Source organism: Sinocyclocheilus grahami, unplaced genomic scaffold (assembly GCF_001515645.1).
Source record: "Sinocyclocheilus grahami isolate Dianchi unplaced genomic scaffold, SAMN03320097.WGS_v1.1 scaffold837.1, whole genome shotgun sequence".
NCBI classification, from domain to species: Eukaryota; Metazoa; Chordata; class Actinopteri; order Cypriniformes; family Cyprinidae; genus Sinocyclocheilus; species Sinocyclocheilus grahami.
In genome coordinates this window covers 236,311-255,272 of record NW_015506016.1, presented here as the reverse complement: position 1 = coordinate 255,272, position 18,962 = coordinate 236,311, and the positions used below count along the sequence as shown (strand labels likewise).

General features: G+C 37.2%; 1 protein-coding gene across 3 annotated transcripts; it reads left to right on the top strand.

The window, feature by feature from the left end:
- The first annotated feature begins 6,324 nt into the window (after window positions 1-6,324).
- Window positions 6,325-17,992, top strand: LOC107562753 (KH domain-containing, RNA-binding, signal transduction-associated protein 1-like). Of its 3 annotated transcripts, none has more exons than XM_016247463.1 (9): window positions 6,325-6,630; window positions 8,126-8,247; window positions 11,720-11,836; window positions 12,070-12,216; window positions 15,563-15,711; window positions 15,838-16,036; window positions 16,144-16,211; window positions 16,475-16,533; window positions 17,095-17,992. In XM_016247463.1, the coding sequence occupies exons 1-9, from the start codon at window positions 6,537-6,539 to the stop codon at window positions 17,199-17,201; spliced, it is 1,062 nt and encodes a 353-aa protein (XP_016102949.1). In that variant the 5' UTR covers window positions 6,325-6,536; the 3' UTR covers window positions 17,202-17,992. The 3 variants fall into 3 exon arrangements, with proteins under 3 accessions (XP_016102949.1, XP_016102947.1, XP_016102948.1); XM_016247461.1 differs by lacking the exons at window positions 6,325-6,630; window positions 8,126-8,247 and adding exons at window positions 9,745-9,832; window positions 10,408-10,529; XM_016247462.1 differs by lacking the exons at window positions 6,325-6,630; window positions 8,126-8,247 and adding exons at window positions 10,105-10,159; window positions 10,408-10,529.
- The last annotated feature ends 970 nt before the right edge of the window (window positions 17,993-18,962 follow it).

Sequence of the window (18,962 nt, the reverse complement as noted above, 5' to 3'; positions counted from 1 at the left end):
AACTCATGAATTAGAAAAATATAAAAGATGCCATTTGTTTTTCATTTCAACTTCCGATGCCAATATATTTTACAGTGTACTTCAAAGGGCAAGAAAATATATTTCAAATGTTAAAAAACATTTCTCAGTAAATGACAAATGTATAAATATAAACTTCTGTTCAAAAGTTTGGGGTAAGATTTTATTGTTTAAAGAAAACAGTTCTTTTGAATTGTAATAATATTTCACAATATTACTGTTCTTAGTGTATTTTTGATCAAATGAATGCAACCTTGGTGAACATACAAGACTTTTTTTCAAAAACATTAAAAAGCTTACATAATTTATATTGCTTAATATATGAATTGAGCTATACACATTGCAGAAAACAACAACAACTCAATAGTGCTGTCATCCAAAATCATGTACTTACAGTAACCTAGTCTTCCTAAATTAAAGTGAATAATTGAACAGAACAGACTATATGCCAATAAAGCAATTTCCAACAGTTCAGAGCATTTTTGAAAGATTACAACTCGCATGATTCACAGTCTCCTGAAATAAGATCCCATTGACAGATCTAAGCCCTGATGAAGAAAAAGGATTAGCCTGGTGATTTTTTGTGCACTTTATTCATGCTTTTTTGATGACATGCACTGCAAGCACATTTGAAATAAAACTCCTCTTACTACTGAATGAGTGTGACATCTATGGCATGTGCCCGCTCCATCTCTCCAGCGCTCTGTAGGTTTTTTTTTTATTATCTGGTGATGGTACATTAACGCTCTCAGAAGTCCCCTGATGGCACATTCTTTCAGTTATGTCACGGCCACACAGATTTTTACAGACCTGTTATATCAAGAGAGGACTTCAAAAGCTTTCAGAAGGCAAGACGCATCCATTTACAATGAGCAACACAGTCTGGAGTCTTAAAAGCTCACCCTCGACCTCTCTTTCCCTCCTCTGCGCCAATGTAGCTTTTGACTTGGGCCCACTAGAGTTCAGGACGAGTTGGAATAGATTCACATCAATATTAAAGCCAGTTACCACTGAAAAATGTATCGGGAAACAGTGTTATTAAGGATGCTTGCTGAAGCTTATGGTTAGAGAGTTGAATAAACCTCTGACCTAAAGTATTAAACTTTGAAGCATAACTTGTCCTGCACTGTTTGTGCTTCAGACCTGAATGAAATCTCAAATCATATATTTTGTTGAGGAGTGCAGGCATGTGATTTTTTCAAAGCATTTTACCTGGATTTTCACCATGTCACACAATAAAATTAATGAAAAATCTCATAGATTTATATGTACAGAATCCTATGGGCTGTTTTGACTTGGGTCAGCAACCACCCATAACACCGTAGCTACAACTACACAATGCCCTAGCAACCACCCACAACACCTTGGCAATCATGTCAGCAAGTTTTGCACAGGCAAACTCATGAATTAGAAAAATATAAAAGATGCCATTTGTTTTTCATTTCAACTTTCGATGCCAATATATTTTACAGTGTACTTCAAAGGGCAAGAAAATATATTTCAAATGTTAAAAAACATTTCTCAGTAAATGACAAATGTATAAATATAAACTTCTGTTCAAAAGTCTGGGGTAAGATTTTATTGTTTAAAAAAAAAACGTCTCTTATGCTTACCTGCATTTATATGATTAAAAAAATACAATAAAAACAGCAACATTATTGCAATTTAAAATAGCTGTTTTCTATTTTAATATGTTTTAAAATGTAATTTATTCCTGTGCTGATTTGCTGCTGCATTGATTATTATCAAAATTCTGTGGAAACCGTGATAATTTTTTAGGATTATTTGATGAATAGAAAGATCAATCAATCAATCAATCTTCGAAAAAGAAATCATTTGTAACATAATAAAATGTATTTACTGTTTCTTTATATTAATTTTAGGTACTCTTGCTGAAGTATTAATAAAAAAAAAAAAACCTCAAACCTTTGAATAGTAGTGTATAGATATATAAATAGTGTATAGATAGATATATAAGTATTTGAAGTGGCCAACAAATATATGAGCTTATCAAAAATGTATTTATGTAAATATATTGTCATCTATAATAGAAATATATTTTTTGGTATATTTGCACATATTATATGGACAATGGATGTGAAATGAGTACATGATTTGATATTCCAGTTCGTGCTTTGCACATAATAAAATGTATTTACTGTTTCTTTATATTAATTTTAGGTACTCTTGCTGAAGTATTAATAATAAAAAAAAACCCTCAAACCTTTGAATAGTAGTGTATAGATATATAAATAGTGTATAGATAGATATATAAGTATTTGAAGTGGCCAACAAATATATGAGCTTATCAAAAATGTATTTATGTAAATATATTGTCATCTATAATAGAAATACATTTTTGGTATATTTGCACATATTATATGGACAATGGATGTGAAATGAGTACATGATTTGATATTCCAGTTCGTGCTTTGTAGTCTTTTAGCCCTCTGCTCTAAAAGGTCATTTACACCCTCCATCCTCCGAGTGTTTGTGTCTTTGGCAGGCAGTGAGTGTGCATATGTGCTCGTGAACACGGTCAGCCTGACATTGAGACGGGACTCGAGGGTGATAACCACACTCAAGGTCTTGCTGTCAGGTGCTGAGGGCTCTTGTAAATTCGTTGACAGGCGATTAGGATCAGACACAGTCTGTCCTGGTGCGTGTGGCATAGTTTACTCACAAGCCGGATCCAGTTAGACTGTCAAATTGACCCGAGTAGACTTGAGATAACGCTTCGTGACTATAGTAGCCAATCAAACAACTAAAAGTAAGGTCACACACATCATGTCCTCAAAAATTGAAGCTTTTGTTTCAAGCACTGAAAGTGAACCACTGTTTCAAAGTCATTACAGAGAAAGGGTGTGTGGTTACTTTTAGGTAAAGACAGGGTTCAGCAATTAAAACTTCACACATTAACAAAGCCGTCATATAAAATATATAAGATGAGATTAAAAGAATACAATGCCTCATTGGGTTGCTCTTATGCTTCATTTAAATTTCAACATTGTCTCAGATGATTGTCGGAAATAAAATAGACACAATTGAGACCATTTTTGACATACAGTAGGAGTGAAAAATGGACCCTTATGACTGTTTTTGTGGTCCAGGGTCACATAGCTAAACAAAATGAAATGTGTGTGTGTGTCTACATATATATATATATAATAACTTTGAATTTAATGAAAACTTTTATTGAGCAACGAGAAATTAAATTGATCTCAAGTGACAGTAATTATGTTTATAATGTTACACAAGATGTAACCATCATAACAATAATATATTTAAATTATTATTAAATTATTATGTAACCATAATACATAAAAAATGTATTACACACAATATATAAAGAAATATATAATCTTTAGCAGCAAATCAGCAATTATAATGACTTTTGAAGGATCACTAATAATTGGAGTAATTGCTGCTGAAATTTCAGCACTGCATCACAGTAATAAATTACATTTTAACTGTAATTTAAATAAATAATAAATGTATTTAAATTTAATAATTTACATTTTTCCCCCCTCGTCATCTCATTGCTTTCTTCATTTTCTCATTGCTCATTGCTTTCATCTCAATGATTTTCTTTCTTCTGGTGCTAAAATCCCTCTCTTTCTCTCTCTATCTGCATTGCTCGAATATCCTTGAAATTCCTTGAACAAGAGGTGAACTTGCAAACTACGGTGATTTGAAATTATTATGAGGCTCTCACAAATGCCATTTATCACCACTCTCTCTTTGCTTATTATAATTTCATGGCACCATCTTTTATAATTTAGTACTCAACATCTCTAGCAAACCAGCCCTTTATTTTCCTTCATTTAACCTGCACACAAGTTCAGCTCAATGCATCCAGTGTTTGTTGCAATTTAACCTTGTACCACAGCGACCAAACTGAGGAATCACAAACCATTAGCGAGACATTCTTGCAGTCAGGATCATTATAAGGAAATTTTCAGACTCTGAACCTGCAGTGCAATTCTGTAGTTTTTTCCCCAACCTCTCTATATCATTACAAGTCTACTGGTGAAACCAGAGCTCAAGTGTGCAGCGGATAAAGACTCCAGACCCACACTGGCATGCTGTCTATATCAAACTGATCAAAGAGAGAGCGGGAAAAGCACATTACACATGGCATTTCACTCTCAGCCGGTGCGTATGTGTTTGTGTGCTTGCATGGAAAAGCTTTGAAAATGTTGTTTGCTTGAAGTGATTATTCCAGCATCATTAGTGTATCTTATGATTTTTTGGTCTCTCAGGAAACAGATCTAGCCTGAGGCCCTTAAGCAGGTTAAAGGGAACCAAATCCTATGCTGATTAATTATCTGAGCTCCTGTGAAGCTGTGACGTAGAGAAGTGTGTTACTCTGAGTGCAATTACAAGCCCTTCTAAAAGTAGTGCTGTATTTATTTCGCATCAAACACACTGGAGTGCTAATTTTAACTTATTTTCTTTAAAATAATCCATTATTCAGCTTCCCTTTGGGTCAAATGGATTGCTTGGTTTGAAGTTATTTATAAGTCTTCATATTTAAGAACCGTTGTCAAACATTCTCAGTTTTGCACGTCTGTCTTTCATAAGAAATTCACTTTGAGAAAGCAAAAAAGGGATACAGAGAGAGATTAAGGTGACGAATGACCTCCGTTTGGGATGTCGAGTCATTGGGAGAAACAAGTCCAACAATTCCTCACTACTGAGATCTGCCTTCTAAATTGGCTTGAAAAGTCACTATTCATTGGCTTCACAATGTGAAGTCAGAGCCTGATGTGCAGCTCTAACATCAGTACCTCCAGGAAAACAATTCACCAGCAGTTAATAAAACCATGGGAGCTTTTCTCGTATTGCTTGATTTACTTGCTCAGTGAGCGTATGTTACTGTGATATGCAACTGTACGGGTAACATTTTAGATCACTGTTCCATCTTGTAAAAAACAAAAAAACATCAGGGAAATAAACAAACAAATAGCATTATAAAATATATAAAATAATACAATTAAATATATAATAGCCCATGACAGTTTTATATGCTAAAGCCTGCACCTGATCATCTTTAAAAGCTTTTTGAATAAGAAGATATGAAAGAAAAATCAAGGAAATAAATAGCAATAAATACATTAATAAATAATAGCCAATGACATTTATTTTTATATGCTAAATCAAAAGACAGCATTACACAACACCGCATTAACCCTGTGAAGTCCTTTAGACTACTATAAATATTTGTCCTGGGCCCTGGAAAAGTTAAGAGAAGGAGAGAGGCAAAGCACAAAAGCAGCAGGGAAGAAAAAGAAAGGAATATACGCTAGCCGAACAAAGCTCAAAGGCCACAGCAGTCAGCAGCCACTTTGTTAGGAGTTTGAATAGTCTGAGATGCACAGACAGAGTGTGTTAACCTTGAGCGAGGCTGAGGGGAAAAGGGGAGCGGAGGCTGGTGGTAGTGGTGCTAAAGGCCTAAGCAGGTGTGACAGTTCTGAAAGCTTTCACTGGACAAAAAGGTTTCACTGGCCTCCAAGCAATGCTGAGCCACGGCTGACCTCACTGTTCGCCAGCGCTGGCAGAGAGGAGCTGTGTTTATAGTAGAAGAGAAGCACAAGAGATGAAGGAAAACAAGCACGTTTGTGTTTATGCGAAAGATGCCTATAAGACAATAATAGTGTAAAAGTATAGCATATGTTCTCTAGTTCAAAACAGACCAACAGATCAGAGATCACACTCTGCCAGGGTTGTCTTGTAACTGTAACTAATAAATAAAACATGTACATCGACTATATTATAATCTATAGATCAAAAGATATGCAGCTGATCATGTTTTAATAATACTTGGCCATATTAATATTGTCAAAATGTTTCACCAATCACCACCAACCCCTGAAAGTAATTCTTTTTCCCATTTTCATCCAGAGGGGGGCAGCAAACATTACATTATGCAGGGTGCACCGTTCCTTCATAATTTACCACTTAGATAAGCCCAGAAGTTTATGCAAACGTTTGTGGATGTCTCCAAGAACCAGACAGCGTAACAGTTATTAATTCATGCATAACAGATTTACATTTACTGAAAGAACACAGATGATTTTTGTATGGCCAGTGCAGCACTAATATTGTGCATCAGAATCACGTATAAACTGGAGCATATACATGTAATCTCGAGAAATATATATATACACATATATATATATATATATATGGAACTGAATGGGACTGGCAGCTTCTTCCCAAAGCAAATGCAATTTTGTATAGACTTTCACATCAAAGTGGGCGGTCCCATACGTCTAGTTTGGCGACGTAACTTCCGCTAGCTGAAGTAATGTGCGCTCGTCTCGAGCTTTAGTTCATCTGTTTCCAAACCGCACGCCGGAGTGCAGGAGCCATTGAGACTCGACACAGCGCGGCGTTCAGCAGCAGCAGCAGCAGCCACTCGTGTGTCCGTGCCTCCTACTACCCCTTGCAGGAAGAGGATACTGAAACAGTTTCGCCGTCGGACGTATAAATCCTCTTTAACTCACAAACTCGACATGGAGAGTGAGAACAAATACCTCCCGCAGCTGCTGGCGGAACGCGACAGCCTGGACGCGTCGTTCACGCACGCCACCAAACTTATAACAGCAGGTAAAAGCCGTTGTTTTGTGAAGGCGAAGAGGCGTGGACATCTAACCGGGAACTTTTTGCGATGTAGGGTCGTAGCTTTATTTAAAGAACCGGTGGGAATCGACTGTAGTCGTTTGCGGGACGCGGAGAGACCGTTACAATTTAAAATCTCGCTTCAGCGCGCGGGGGGGGGGGGGGGGGGGGGTCGTGTACTCCGCTCGAGCCAGGCACGTGCTGCCGAAGCCATTTCCCTTGCTTTCTCGGAGGGACAAACGCCACTTTTACCGGATGGTATCGTTTCTTTGTACCCTTCTCCGTTGTGTGCGCTCGAGACCCATAGTGCTGTAGAGTTTTACCCCATCGCCCCCCGGGCAGCAGTCCTGCTTCCGCTCCAGCACGGTATCTGAGCCGCGTGCTGGGTTGAGTTTACCCGCTCCGTGTTCATGCAAGTGGAGACTTTCGAACCAGATTACGTGTTTTATACAACTTTACGATAGCTAATTAGTATTTTACTTTTATTAAAGAGAGAGATGTTTTCAGTTAGGTGTATATAACATGACTGAATCGTATTAGAATTGCGAATGAATAGTTTTTTAAAATGAAGATTTACCGCCCAGTATTTGTTGTAAGGAGGGCTCTGTGTCTCAGGGGGTCGACGTGGCGTTTCTCTGTAGCGTTGAATCCCAGCCGACATGCACTTATCGTGTTTGTCTAGACTGAACGATCTGGAAAGCTGCAGATGAAATTGAAGACGGGTGAATGTCTTCAAGTTTGAGATTTGTCGTAGTAATAAAGACCATCCGGACCATATGTGGCTTTAGTCTGGGAAGTGTTACATCTGGAGATGAAATGGGTTTTGGTGTAGGAAATGTATTTTCCTGGCCTCGTTTCATCACATGTCTTATATCATCAGCCTAGTGGGATTTTAACTGTATCTTGTGGTTTGTATTAGCAGATCAGTTCCTTATGTTACCTTTGCAGAGGCATGTAAGGGTTCGTTGTTTAGCACCAGATTTGCAGTAAAAAGCCGAGTCTATTGATTGATGGCGTTTTCTGCCAGTGTCTTTGATGCAAGCACTTTTCTTTGCAACCTGAAGCAAACACTTAAATCTCAGATGTACATTTGCCATTGATGTAAAACAACCTGGAGATGGCTGGAAAAATACCACAGGCCTGTAAACATTAACTTCTAATCGGGCTTGTCATGTTAAATGAGGGAAATGTAACCATGTTAATGTGTCTCCTGACTAGTGATGCCCATTTTAAAGGTTTAAACCATGTTTCTTAAAACTGATTTTAACTCTGCAATACATTTCTGACCCTGTTGTCTGATGTAGAAGTCAACTTGTGTGCAAATGTTTCTGGCGATTGAGATTTGTAATGCATGTAATAGCTAGTCAAGCATAATTAATGAAATGATATATAATGAAAAGTATTTTCAAATATATTAAGTAGCTCTAGTTTTTGCATTTAAATGTTCAAACCTGATGCAAAAACTATTTCTTGTGCCTTTTAGAAATCGAGAGGGTTGAGAAAGGAGAGACTGAGAAAGATACAGAAAGCTACCTGGACCTCTTTACCCAGAAAAACATCAAACTGAAGGAAAGGGTTCTCATACCAGTCAAACAGTACCCCAAGGTGAGTGTCACTGTGGTATTCTGGAACAAGTATGCTGTGATGGTTTACTGGATTACATGTGTGCTGCTTCAGATCTGGTGTTGAATGAATGTGTAATACCTCAGTGGATGCAAAGGTCACCTGAGGGTTCTTGGGAGGTGCAAATTTTTAAAAAGGAAAGTAGAACTTATTTTAGGGCAAGAATTGCATTAGTACTGGAAAGAACTGTTAAAGAGCGAAATAGTAGGTCTGAACTCGCCAGGGGCATATTTTAACAATTTTGCAAACCTTTGATTGTTAAAACCTGTGAAAGGCCTGTAATCTGTCATGAAGAGGCTTAAGATGTTTTCCAAATGCATGTTTCTTTGTGCGCGTCCCGTGATAGCTTACCTGCCAGAGGCGATCAGACCATTTGATTGAGTCCTCTGCTGGACCTTGCATGTTTATTCTCTAAAGTTAGCTTGCCAGATCAGTTGAGACTAGCTGAATTTATCATTTCATTTTGCTCCACCTCTGCCCAGAATCCAATCTTGAGCTTTTTTTTCCTTTTTAAGTATTACTTGAATGTCAGATTGGTATGCACGTTCTGCATGACTGATTGTGCTGCTCTAATCCAGTTGAAAGTGCTGTTTCTCTTTAGAACAGCTTGTTATATCAAGCTTTTGCTTGGATTTGATTGAAAATGGGTTGTCCTGAGAATGTGCATCTTCAGAGTTGTCTTTGTGTGGTCACTGTATGTCTTAGAGGCAACAAATTGTTAGATCTTTGCTTATGACTTGATTCACACCTGTCAGCTGCACTAAAATGTATTCCACAGCAGACTAGGTTCTTCCTGCCGTGGATTACTTTGATTTTAAATGTTGGGCTTTACCTCATTGCTTTTTTTTTCCAGGCACGTGCTGCCGAAGCCATTTCCCTTGCTTTCTCGGAGGGACAAACGCCACTTTTACCGGATGGTATCGTTTCTTTGTACCCTTCTCCGTTGTGTGCGCTCGAGACCCATAGTGCTGTAGAGTTTTACCCCATCGCCCCCCGGGCAGCAGTCCTGCTTCCGCTCCAGCACGGTATCTGAGCCGCGTGCTGGGTTGAGTTTACCCGCTCCGTGTTCATGCAAGTGGAGACTTTCGAACCAGATTACGTGTTTTATACAACTTTACGATAGCTAATTAGTATTTTACTTTTATTAAAGAGAGAGATGTTTTCAGTTAGGTGTATATAACATGACTGAATCGTATTAGAATTGCGAATGAATAGTTTTTTAAAATGAAGATTTACCGCCCAGTATTTGTTGTAAGGAGGGCTCTGTGTCTCAGGGGGTCGACGTGGCGTTTCTCTGTAGCGTTGAATCCCAGCCGACATGCACTTATCGTGTTTGTCTAGACTGAACGATCTGGAAAGCTGCAGATGAAATTGAAGACGGGTGAATGTCTTCAAGTTTGAGATTTGTCGTAGTAATAAAGACCATCCGGACCATATGTGGCTTTAGTCTGGGAAGTGTTACATCTGGAGATGAAATGGGTTTTGGTGTAGGAAATGTATTTTCCTGGCCTCGTTTCATCACATGTCTTATATCATCAGCCTAGTGGGATTTTAACTGTATCTTGTGGTTTGTATTAGCAGATCAGTTCCTTATGTTACCTTTGCAGAGGCATGTAAGGGTTCGTTGTTTAGCACCAGATTTGCAGTAAAAAGCCGAGTCTATTGATTGATGGCGTTTTCTGCCAGTGTCTTTGATGCAAGCACTTTTCTTTGCAACCTGAAGCAAACACTTAAATCTCAGATGTACATTTGCCATTGATGTAAAACAACCTGGAGATGGCTGGAAAAATACCACAGGCCTGTAAACATTAACTTCTAATCGGGCTTGTCATGTTAAATGAGGGAAATGTAACCATGTTAATGTGTCTCCTGACTAGTGATGCCCATTTTAAAGGTTTAAACCATGTTTCTTAAAACTGATTTTAACTCTGCAATACATTTCTGACCCTGTTGTCTGATGTAGAAGTCAACTTGTGTGCAAATGTTTCTGGCGATTGAGATTTGTAATGCATGTAATAGCTAGTCAAGCATAATTAATGAAATGATATATAATGAAAAGTATTTTCAAATATATTAAGTAGCTCTAGTTTTTGCATTTAAATGTTCAAACCTGATGCAAAAACTATTTCTTGTGCCTTTTAGAAATCGAGAGGGTTGAGAAAGGAGAGACTGAGAAAGATACAGAAAGCTACCTGGACCTCTTTACCCAGAAAAACATCAAACTGAAGGAAAGGGTTCTCATACCAGTCAAACAGTACCCCAAGGTGAGTGTCACTGTGGTATTCTGGAACAAGTATGCTGTGATGGTTTACTGGATTACATGTGTGCTGCTTCAGATCTGGTGTTGAATGAATGTGTAATACCTCAGTGGATGCAAAGGTCACCTGAGGGTTCTTGGGAGGTGCAAATTTTTAAAAAGGAAAGTAGAACTTATTTTAGGGCAAGAATTGCATTAGTACTGGAAAGAACTGTTAAAGAGCGAAATAGTAGGTCTGAACTCGCCAGGGGCATATTTTAACAATTTTGCAAACCTTTGATTGTTAAAACCTGTGAAAGGCCTGTAATCTGTCATGAAGAGGCTTAAGATGTTTTCCAAATGCATGTTTCTTTGTGCGCGTCCCGTGATAGCTTACCTGCCAGAGGCGATCAGACCATTTGATTGAGTCCTCTGCTGGACCTTGCATGTTTATTCTCTAAAGTTAGCTTGCCAGATCAGTTGAGACTAGCTGAATTTATCATTTCATTTTGCTCCACCTCTGCCCAGAATCCAATCTTGAGCTTTTTTTTCCTTTTTAAGTATTACTTGAATGTCAGATTGGTATGCACGTTCTGCATGACTGATTGTGCTGCTCTAATCCAGTTGAAAGTGCTGTTTCTCTTTAGAACAGCTTGTTATATCAAGCTTTTGCTTGGATTTGATTGAAAATGGGTTGTCCTGAGAATGTGCATCTTCAGAGTTGTCTTTGTGTGGTCACTGTATGTCTTAGAGGCAACAAATTGTTAGATCTTTGCTTATGACTTGATTCACACCTGTCAGCTGCACTAAAATGTATTCCACAGCAGACTAGGTTCTTCCTGCCGTGGATTACTTTGATTTTAAATGTTGGGCTTTACCTCATTGCTTTTTTTTTTTTTCGAGTGGCAGTTCTCTTTGGTTTTGTGTTAAGAAACAGTTGTTTTGTTATCTCCTTAGTCTGATTTTCCTCCAATTTTGGCCGAGTGTCCTCATCTGTGTGTTCCCAGACAGCATAATGTTACCCTTGCTTTGGTGCTGAGCGATGCACGACTCTGGCCTTTGATCTCGTTGCATTCCATTTAATCTCATCCTTTTCTGGAAGATCAAAACTATTGAGTTTTTAGTCCTTGAAAACAAGTTCAGTCAGGCTAAGTGAGGCGCTGTAGATTTCTTCAAACACTGTGGGTTTAATATTTAATTTCATGTTGCTTTGTGCAGTTTAACTTTGTTGGGAAGATCCTCGGACCACAGGGGAACACAATCAAGAGACTGCAGGAGGAGACTGGTGCTAAGATCTCTGTGCTGGGGAAAGGATCCATGAGGGACAAAACCAAGGTAATGTGTTGAGTTTTTTTGTTTTTTTTTGTTTGAATGATTGTTGCAAGAATAACTTTTTTTACCAGGGGCACCTCACTTTTGTTGCTGGATTTAAGGTAGCTCTAAAACAAGGAATAAAAGGATGGTTCTAGGCTATTTGATATTGATTTGATTTGTCTTGCTGTGAGAATTAAGGTTTAATGACAAACTAAGGGTAAACTATCTCATGAGCTACTTTTTGTGTTTTTCAGGAGGACAGCTTGAGGAAAAGTGGAGAACCAAAGTATGCACACTTGTCCATGGAGCTTCATGTGTTTATCGAGGTGTTTGCTCCTGTTCCTGAGGCATATGTGCGCATGGCTCATGCCATGGAGGAGATCAAAAAGTTCTTGTTCCCTGTAAGTACTCAGAAATCTGCTCCGGATTCAAGAAAGACAGCCCAGAGATCTTTGCAGTCAAGTGCTGATATTGTGTTTTGTCTAAGCTTTCTGTTTATAGTGCTGTGATTTATGAATTCCAAATGGGCCATTGTTTAAGTCCAAACTGCCTGCGTTGTTGGATTGTAACTCTACTTGGTTTGCTTGTGGCAACAGATTAATATTTAATCTGATAAATCGGTTGTTTTCAAGCTCACTCTTGTCTAAACTGAGTGACTGAAAGGTTTCACTAAACCGTGTGTTTTTTTGTAAATTACTTTGACCTTTGTGCACTGTGCAAATGGCCTCATATATGAGTTAGTTTCTCATGCTGTAGTTACGTTGTCCAACTCTTTAAGCATCTGATGTTCTTGTGGAGAGTGTCATGTTAGTGATGAACGCATGTCACACCTCTGTTCATCAATTTGCACTGGCTACCAGTAGCTGCTCGCATTAAATTCAAGGCATTAATGTTTGCCTACAAAACCACCACTGGCTCTGCATCCATTTACCTAAATTCATTACTTCTAGAGGACACACATTAACTCTGAAGCTTGCGTTCTGCAAGTGAACGGCGTATTATTGTGCCGTCTCAAAGAGGCACAAAATCACTTTCACTGACTTTTTCATTAACCGTTCCCTCCTGGTGGAATGACCTGCCCCAAGGTTATTTTCATAAATGAAAACTAAAACTAAGACTAAAACGATTGATGAAAAAACTATTTCGTAAACTGAAATAAAATAAAAACGTCAAAATAATTGAAAAACTAAACTAACAACAGTTATTGAAAAACGAACTGAAATAAAATATTTATCAAAAATAAATCGTTTTCGTAATCATTACGTTGTCACCCCTTGGCGGAAAAATATACAGCTGTGTGGAGGTTTAGGGAAATAGCCTACCTGTAATGGCGCATCACTCACATGGAGTTATCTGACAGAGAGACGCAAAGCAGTTTAAAGCCTGCACGGGTCCTGTTTGGTAAACATTCACCAGCAGTACTTAACGGAACACCCGACCCATTATCTGACAGCCGCACTCGCATGAAATCTATTACATCAGGTAAGCAAGATTATTTATTTTATCATGTAACGCAAGCAATCAAACCAACATTAGGCATTCTAAATCGGGGCTTTGAAGAAAAACAGACATGCCGCGCAACATGATAATTAACAGGAAAAAAAGATGAACACGCGCCCTTTCTGTAAACAACACAACACTTTTGCCTAGCATCTTCGTATCATTCTGCCAGGCTTTTGAACAAATGTGCATTGGCTAAATCACATAATACACACGCTTATAATTTTTCATAAATGAAAAGAACATTCAAATATAAGCCTTTACTGTTAAATGCTATTGCCGTTATTATTGAATTTCATTAGTCCCAGTTTTGATTTATGCACGGCTGTTCACAGAAAAGTGAGCAAGACACCACAGTTACAATATCATGATTATGGTTAAATAAGAAAAGACAACCAAATCAGGCTACATTCATACTATCTCAACACACATAATTGGATGTGACATTAAGTGCAACTGGTGTAGATTAATTTAGTAAAACAGGCTTGACTGCTTTCTTTGGCGTATATTTGTATACTTATACTATCTAATCAATCTCAGCATGCGTTAATTTTGTCGCTATATGTTTGCCTCACTAAGGTTAATTTATGCCTACGTCTGTCCTTGGCCTGCACTCTGGAAGTGATCTGTTAATTCTGCTCAACTTTAAAACTGAAACTAAACTATATAAAAACTGCATATTTTTGGTTTTTGTTCAATTGTAAATAATTATTTTATTTTCATTATTAAGATTAATAAGAGGTTTGCACAAGAGTTAACTAAACTGTGCAAACATTCAACTTTGCTCAAATTAAATGTCTTGCTTTGACACTGGAAGTGTTCCATTAACTCTGCTAAACTATAATTACAAAAACTAAAACTGAAACTAAAATATATAAAAACTATATAAAAATGTGTTCACAAAATAAAAGCTAAACTAAAACTAACAAAAATATTAATGAAACTAATAAAAACTAAACTGAATTTTATAGCAAATTTGAAAACGATATTGAAATAAAACAAATTTAAAAATTCAAAACTATAATAACCTTGACCTGCCCAACTCAATCCGAGCAGCTGAGTCTTTAGCCATCTTCAAGAAATGACTAAAAACACATCTGTTCCACCTTTATTTGACCCTCTAACTCTAGCACTTTCTATAATATTTTAATTATACTTTATCTATTTATCTTTTTTTATTAAAAAACAAAACCAAAAAAAAACACTAGCTTTCTATTTTTTCTATTCCATCTACTTGTTTTTCTTTGTATGTGTGTGTGCTTGCATATGCATATATATATATATGTGTGTGTATGTATATACAGTGGGTACGGAAAGTATTCAGACCCCCTTAAATTGTTCACTCTGTTATATTGCAGCCATTTGCTAAAATCATTTAAGTTAATTTTTTTTCCTCAATGTACACACAGCACACCATATTGACAGAAAAACACAGAATTGTTGACATTTTTGCAGATTTATTAAAAAAGAAAAACTGAAATATCACATGCAGGGCTCGACAGTGCGACCATTTCAGTCGCATTTGCGACTGAAAACTACTGCGTGCGACTATGAAATTTATTTTAGGAGCACCAGTGCGACTGACCCGATCATCATCATACTTGTGATTGCGCTCAGGGAAGCTTCAAAGCTTTCTACGTGTTTTTGCAGCGTCGAGTAATGTATCACAGACATATCTCACCAATCCTTCATAAGCAAAGTGTAGACAGGGTGTAAATAAGAGATTCATCACACAGTGTAGAGAGCTTCGTTGATTATAAATGTGAGCTTATAAATTCAAACACAGCGGTGTTTCGTTTATGAACGAACAGTTTTTTTTAAACGAATCTAGTGAGTCAGTGATTCATGATTACCCATTCATAAAGACAGTCACTCTTGAATGAATAAGCCGTTCGAATGAATCAATTGAATGAATGATTCAGTGATAAAAATATATACATACATACATACATACATACATACATACATACATACATATATATACATATATACATACATACATACATATATATACATATGTGTATATGTATGTATATATATATATGTATGTATGTGTATATATATATATATATATATATATATTATGTGTATAATATATATTATAACTTATAATCAATATATATAATTTGCACTTATATATTGTTGCTCTTTTGTTAGTTTTGACTGCTTTTATTGTCATTTGTAAGTCGCTTTGGATAAAAGCGTCTGCTAAATGTAAATGTAGTGAGCTGTGCGCCTGTCTCGCAGGACATGATGGATGAGATTTGCCAGGAGCAGTTCATGGAGATGAAGTTTCTAAATGGCGATCAGGAACATGGAGGCGGAGGCAGAGGCAGAGGCAGAGGAGGGCCACCCATCAGAGGCCGTGGAGGTCTTCCACCTCCTGGAGTACCCAGGTACCCACACCAATGTGCACACCTTTTTAATTGATTATTTGTGACTTTTAGTTTGAGCTGGATTTACATTCAGATTCTAAAACTGGTATTAATGCAGAGAAAATGTAATTCTTTTTACTTTTGCAGGGGTCGTGGTATGCCCCCACGTGGTGGCCGTGGCGGACCCCCTCGAGGTGGAGTCACAAGGGGAGCTCCTGCAGGTAGAGGTGGACCATTAGCCCAGCTGCCCAGAGGAGCAGCTTCCAACCGTGCCCGTCCACCTGCCCCTGCATCTCAGCGGATGCCCCCTCCACACCCTCCGACCCAAGACTCATACGAAGATTATGTATGTTTCTTTATTTTCTGGATATGCTTTGAAGATGTTGAGTGTCCTAGTATCTTGAAAGTTTATGCTGCTGTGGATTGATAGATTTTTTTTTCTCTCTTCTTCAGTCTTATGACGAGAGCTACACAGATGCAGGCTATGAATCCTATGACAGCTACTACAGTCAACCACAAGCGTAAGTTAATGGTACATTTTAGTACATTTGGGACTTGGAAAGTCCAAGTTTCCTCAAAAAGACCAACTTATAATTTATAATTATATATAATTTATAGCAACAGCTTATAATTATTGTGGTTTATGGAGGCTTTTTGGAAACATCCCAGGGTTTTAAAAGCACAATGCTCTTAGCTTAGTATGTTGTTTTAGGAAATTCAGGTCAGGTTCTCTTGTGTAAGAGTTGTTCGTTTGAACAGTGTTTGTACTTGCATTTTTTTTCAGAGAACCAGAATACTATGACTACGGACATGGAGAAACACAGGAGGGATATGAAAACTACGGTAAGGTTTTTTTTTTTTTTTTTTCACCTTTTGAATTTGAAATGTTTTATGTGAAAGATTTAGTTTCCTGGTCTGTTATAGGGTCATTTAATTCCCATCCCATGGTTTGCTGTTGCTAATGTTTTCAAACATTTGTTAGTTATTTTAAGGATGAGGACTAGTGCTACATTTGATAATGCTAATGTAACTGAACAAAACGGTTTCTGTATTTGAAGATAGATAAGGAAGAATTACTACCCGCGAGTCCTCACTAAATGTTATACTTGTATATTTGGAAATAAGGCCTGATGCATAAGCTGTTTCTGAAATCACATACGGTCTAGTAGGTACTATATTTGGTCTGAAACTTTGTCACTGTTGAACAAGTACGTTCTGTTTAGTATGAATATAGGTAGTATGAAATCTTCAAATGCTATGAATTTAGACATACTATAGCTTTCACATACGGTTTATGTACTATGTTTTTAAGGTGGGGCTTAGTGAAGGTCATTTACACCTTGGTTAAGCTATAGTTTGTTTGCTGTTATCTTATACACTTGCACTGTGTGTTTGGTCCCACAGCTCAGAATGACTGGAACGGGACACAGCGCTCTGCTGGCGGTGGAAAAGCTCCCACTCAGAGACAGACTAAGCCTGGGTTAAGGGAGCCCCCCTATGGACGATACTAAATCTGACTAGTGGAACGTCACCCAACGCGTCGCCATGACAACTGTCTCCCATGGCAGCTCACGCTTTAAGCTACCCGACAAAAGTAATTGTCCGTTTGTTTTTTTTGGTTGTTTTTTTACTCCGGACTTTTTTAAAAGAAACTTGACAGAACGGCATTTGAATGCCTCAAGAATAAACAAACTTTAGAAGGATTAGTTTAAACATGGCTGTTTTTTTGTTTGGTTTATTTTAGTTTTTTTGTTTTTGCCAATATCTCTTCTGCTCATACCTACCCTTGCTTTTTTGCATATGTCGATGGTAAACGTTTGTTCCAATGACTGGAAAAAGTATTTAGCTGAAAGGTAAAGCCTAACAACTGTACAGCCACTTTTTTGTGTCTCAGGACGCCACTTTAATTTGTGTTACCTTAAAAACTCTGCTGAGGTGCAGTTGCAGATTCCCATGTAGGCTACATTTCAAAATTCTGTTTAATACTAGCATATCAAAAAGACCCTAAATGTAATGTCTGTATTGTAATAAGGAATATAAATTACTGAAATGCTAAATGTATTTAATGGTATTTCCAACAGCCATTGATTATTCCTCATTTGATTTAAATAGTCTTAAAAGCTGTAAATGTAGATTTAGGCCTCAATATTTTTCCTTGTATCTTTAGAGTTTTGAAATATAGCCCAATTAGACGCTGTTGAGATGGAATGTCCTCAAATCCTTAATTTGTTTAAAATAAGATGTTACTCTTCAAAAGTGTTCTGCAGAATAACCCATGTTTGGCTACTTATGTTTAAAAGGGGGAAAAAATCATGTCAGATTATCATGGATGACACCATGCTATATAAACTGCATGCACAAACTGCTTAAAAGGATTTGGACAACAATCTCCACAAGGGTCATCTCTTTCTTATGTAAAGGGATACTGCAGCTAAAACTGACTCTTGTACATAATTTAAAAAAGGAAAAAGAAAAAAAACAACCACCCACATCCAAACTGTACTTTACTGCCATTTAGTATTTGTATCCTCTCCATAAAATGCAGAATGACACATGTGTAAGCTTGCCTAAATAGGTAACTAAATCTGTCCAAAACATGTTTTGCAGCAGTTGTCAATAAAGCCTAAATTGTTTTTTATGAAACTTTAACCTGTTTTTTTTTTTGTCTTCATAAAATCTGAAATGGCCTTTTAAATAACTCCTAAGTTATAATAACCTTTCTTCCTCTTCAAAAACAGATTTTAAATTTAAAACAATGCATGTAGACTGAAGACGTAAACTACACTAAAGGAGTCTGTTTAAAGTGTTTGATTTGACAATTAAAAGCACACCTTTAATGTTTCTCTCTCTTTTTATACTTAAAAAGGACCCTAGAGGTAAGACCTGTGCTCTTTAAAATAACCTGGATAGCTTCCTAATGTCTATAGAGAGAACTAAAGCATTCGATGCTTGGGTATGTATTAAACTTTTCTTGAATGACATTTTATTTTTGGTCTCACTCAGAATGGGAAATGTATTGCAGCCAGAAATTTGAATTTAAAAGTTAAGTTATGCAGGGGCCATATTTGTCAAGACTGATGCAAAGACAAGTTGGCTGCTTTTAGCAAAAAGGACAGGAGAGGACTGTTAAACTTGTAAGTGCAGCATTGTAAAGGTAACCCTAACCCTAAATTTGTAAGTGAGTAGTGTTACATTTATATACTTAAAACTGTTTGTTAACAGCGTGCAATGATTTAAAAGATTGTCATTAAAAAATATAAAAGTAAAGTGGA

Excerpts from the sequence above, each read along its gene's own strand:
- LOC107562753 (XM_016247463.1), top strand. The coding sequence starts at position 6,537 with ATGGAGAGTGAGAACAAATACCTCCCGCAGCTGCTGGCGGAACGCGAC. Across the intron at positions 6,631-8,125 it reads CACCAAACTTATAACAGCAG|AAATCGAGAGGGTTGAGAAA; the intron begins GTAAAAGCCGTT and ends TGTGCCTTTTAG. Across the intron at positions 16,212-16,474 it reads TACTACAGTCAACCACAAGC|AGAACCAGAATACTATGACT; the intron begins GTAAGTTAATGG and ends ATTTTTTTTCAG.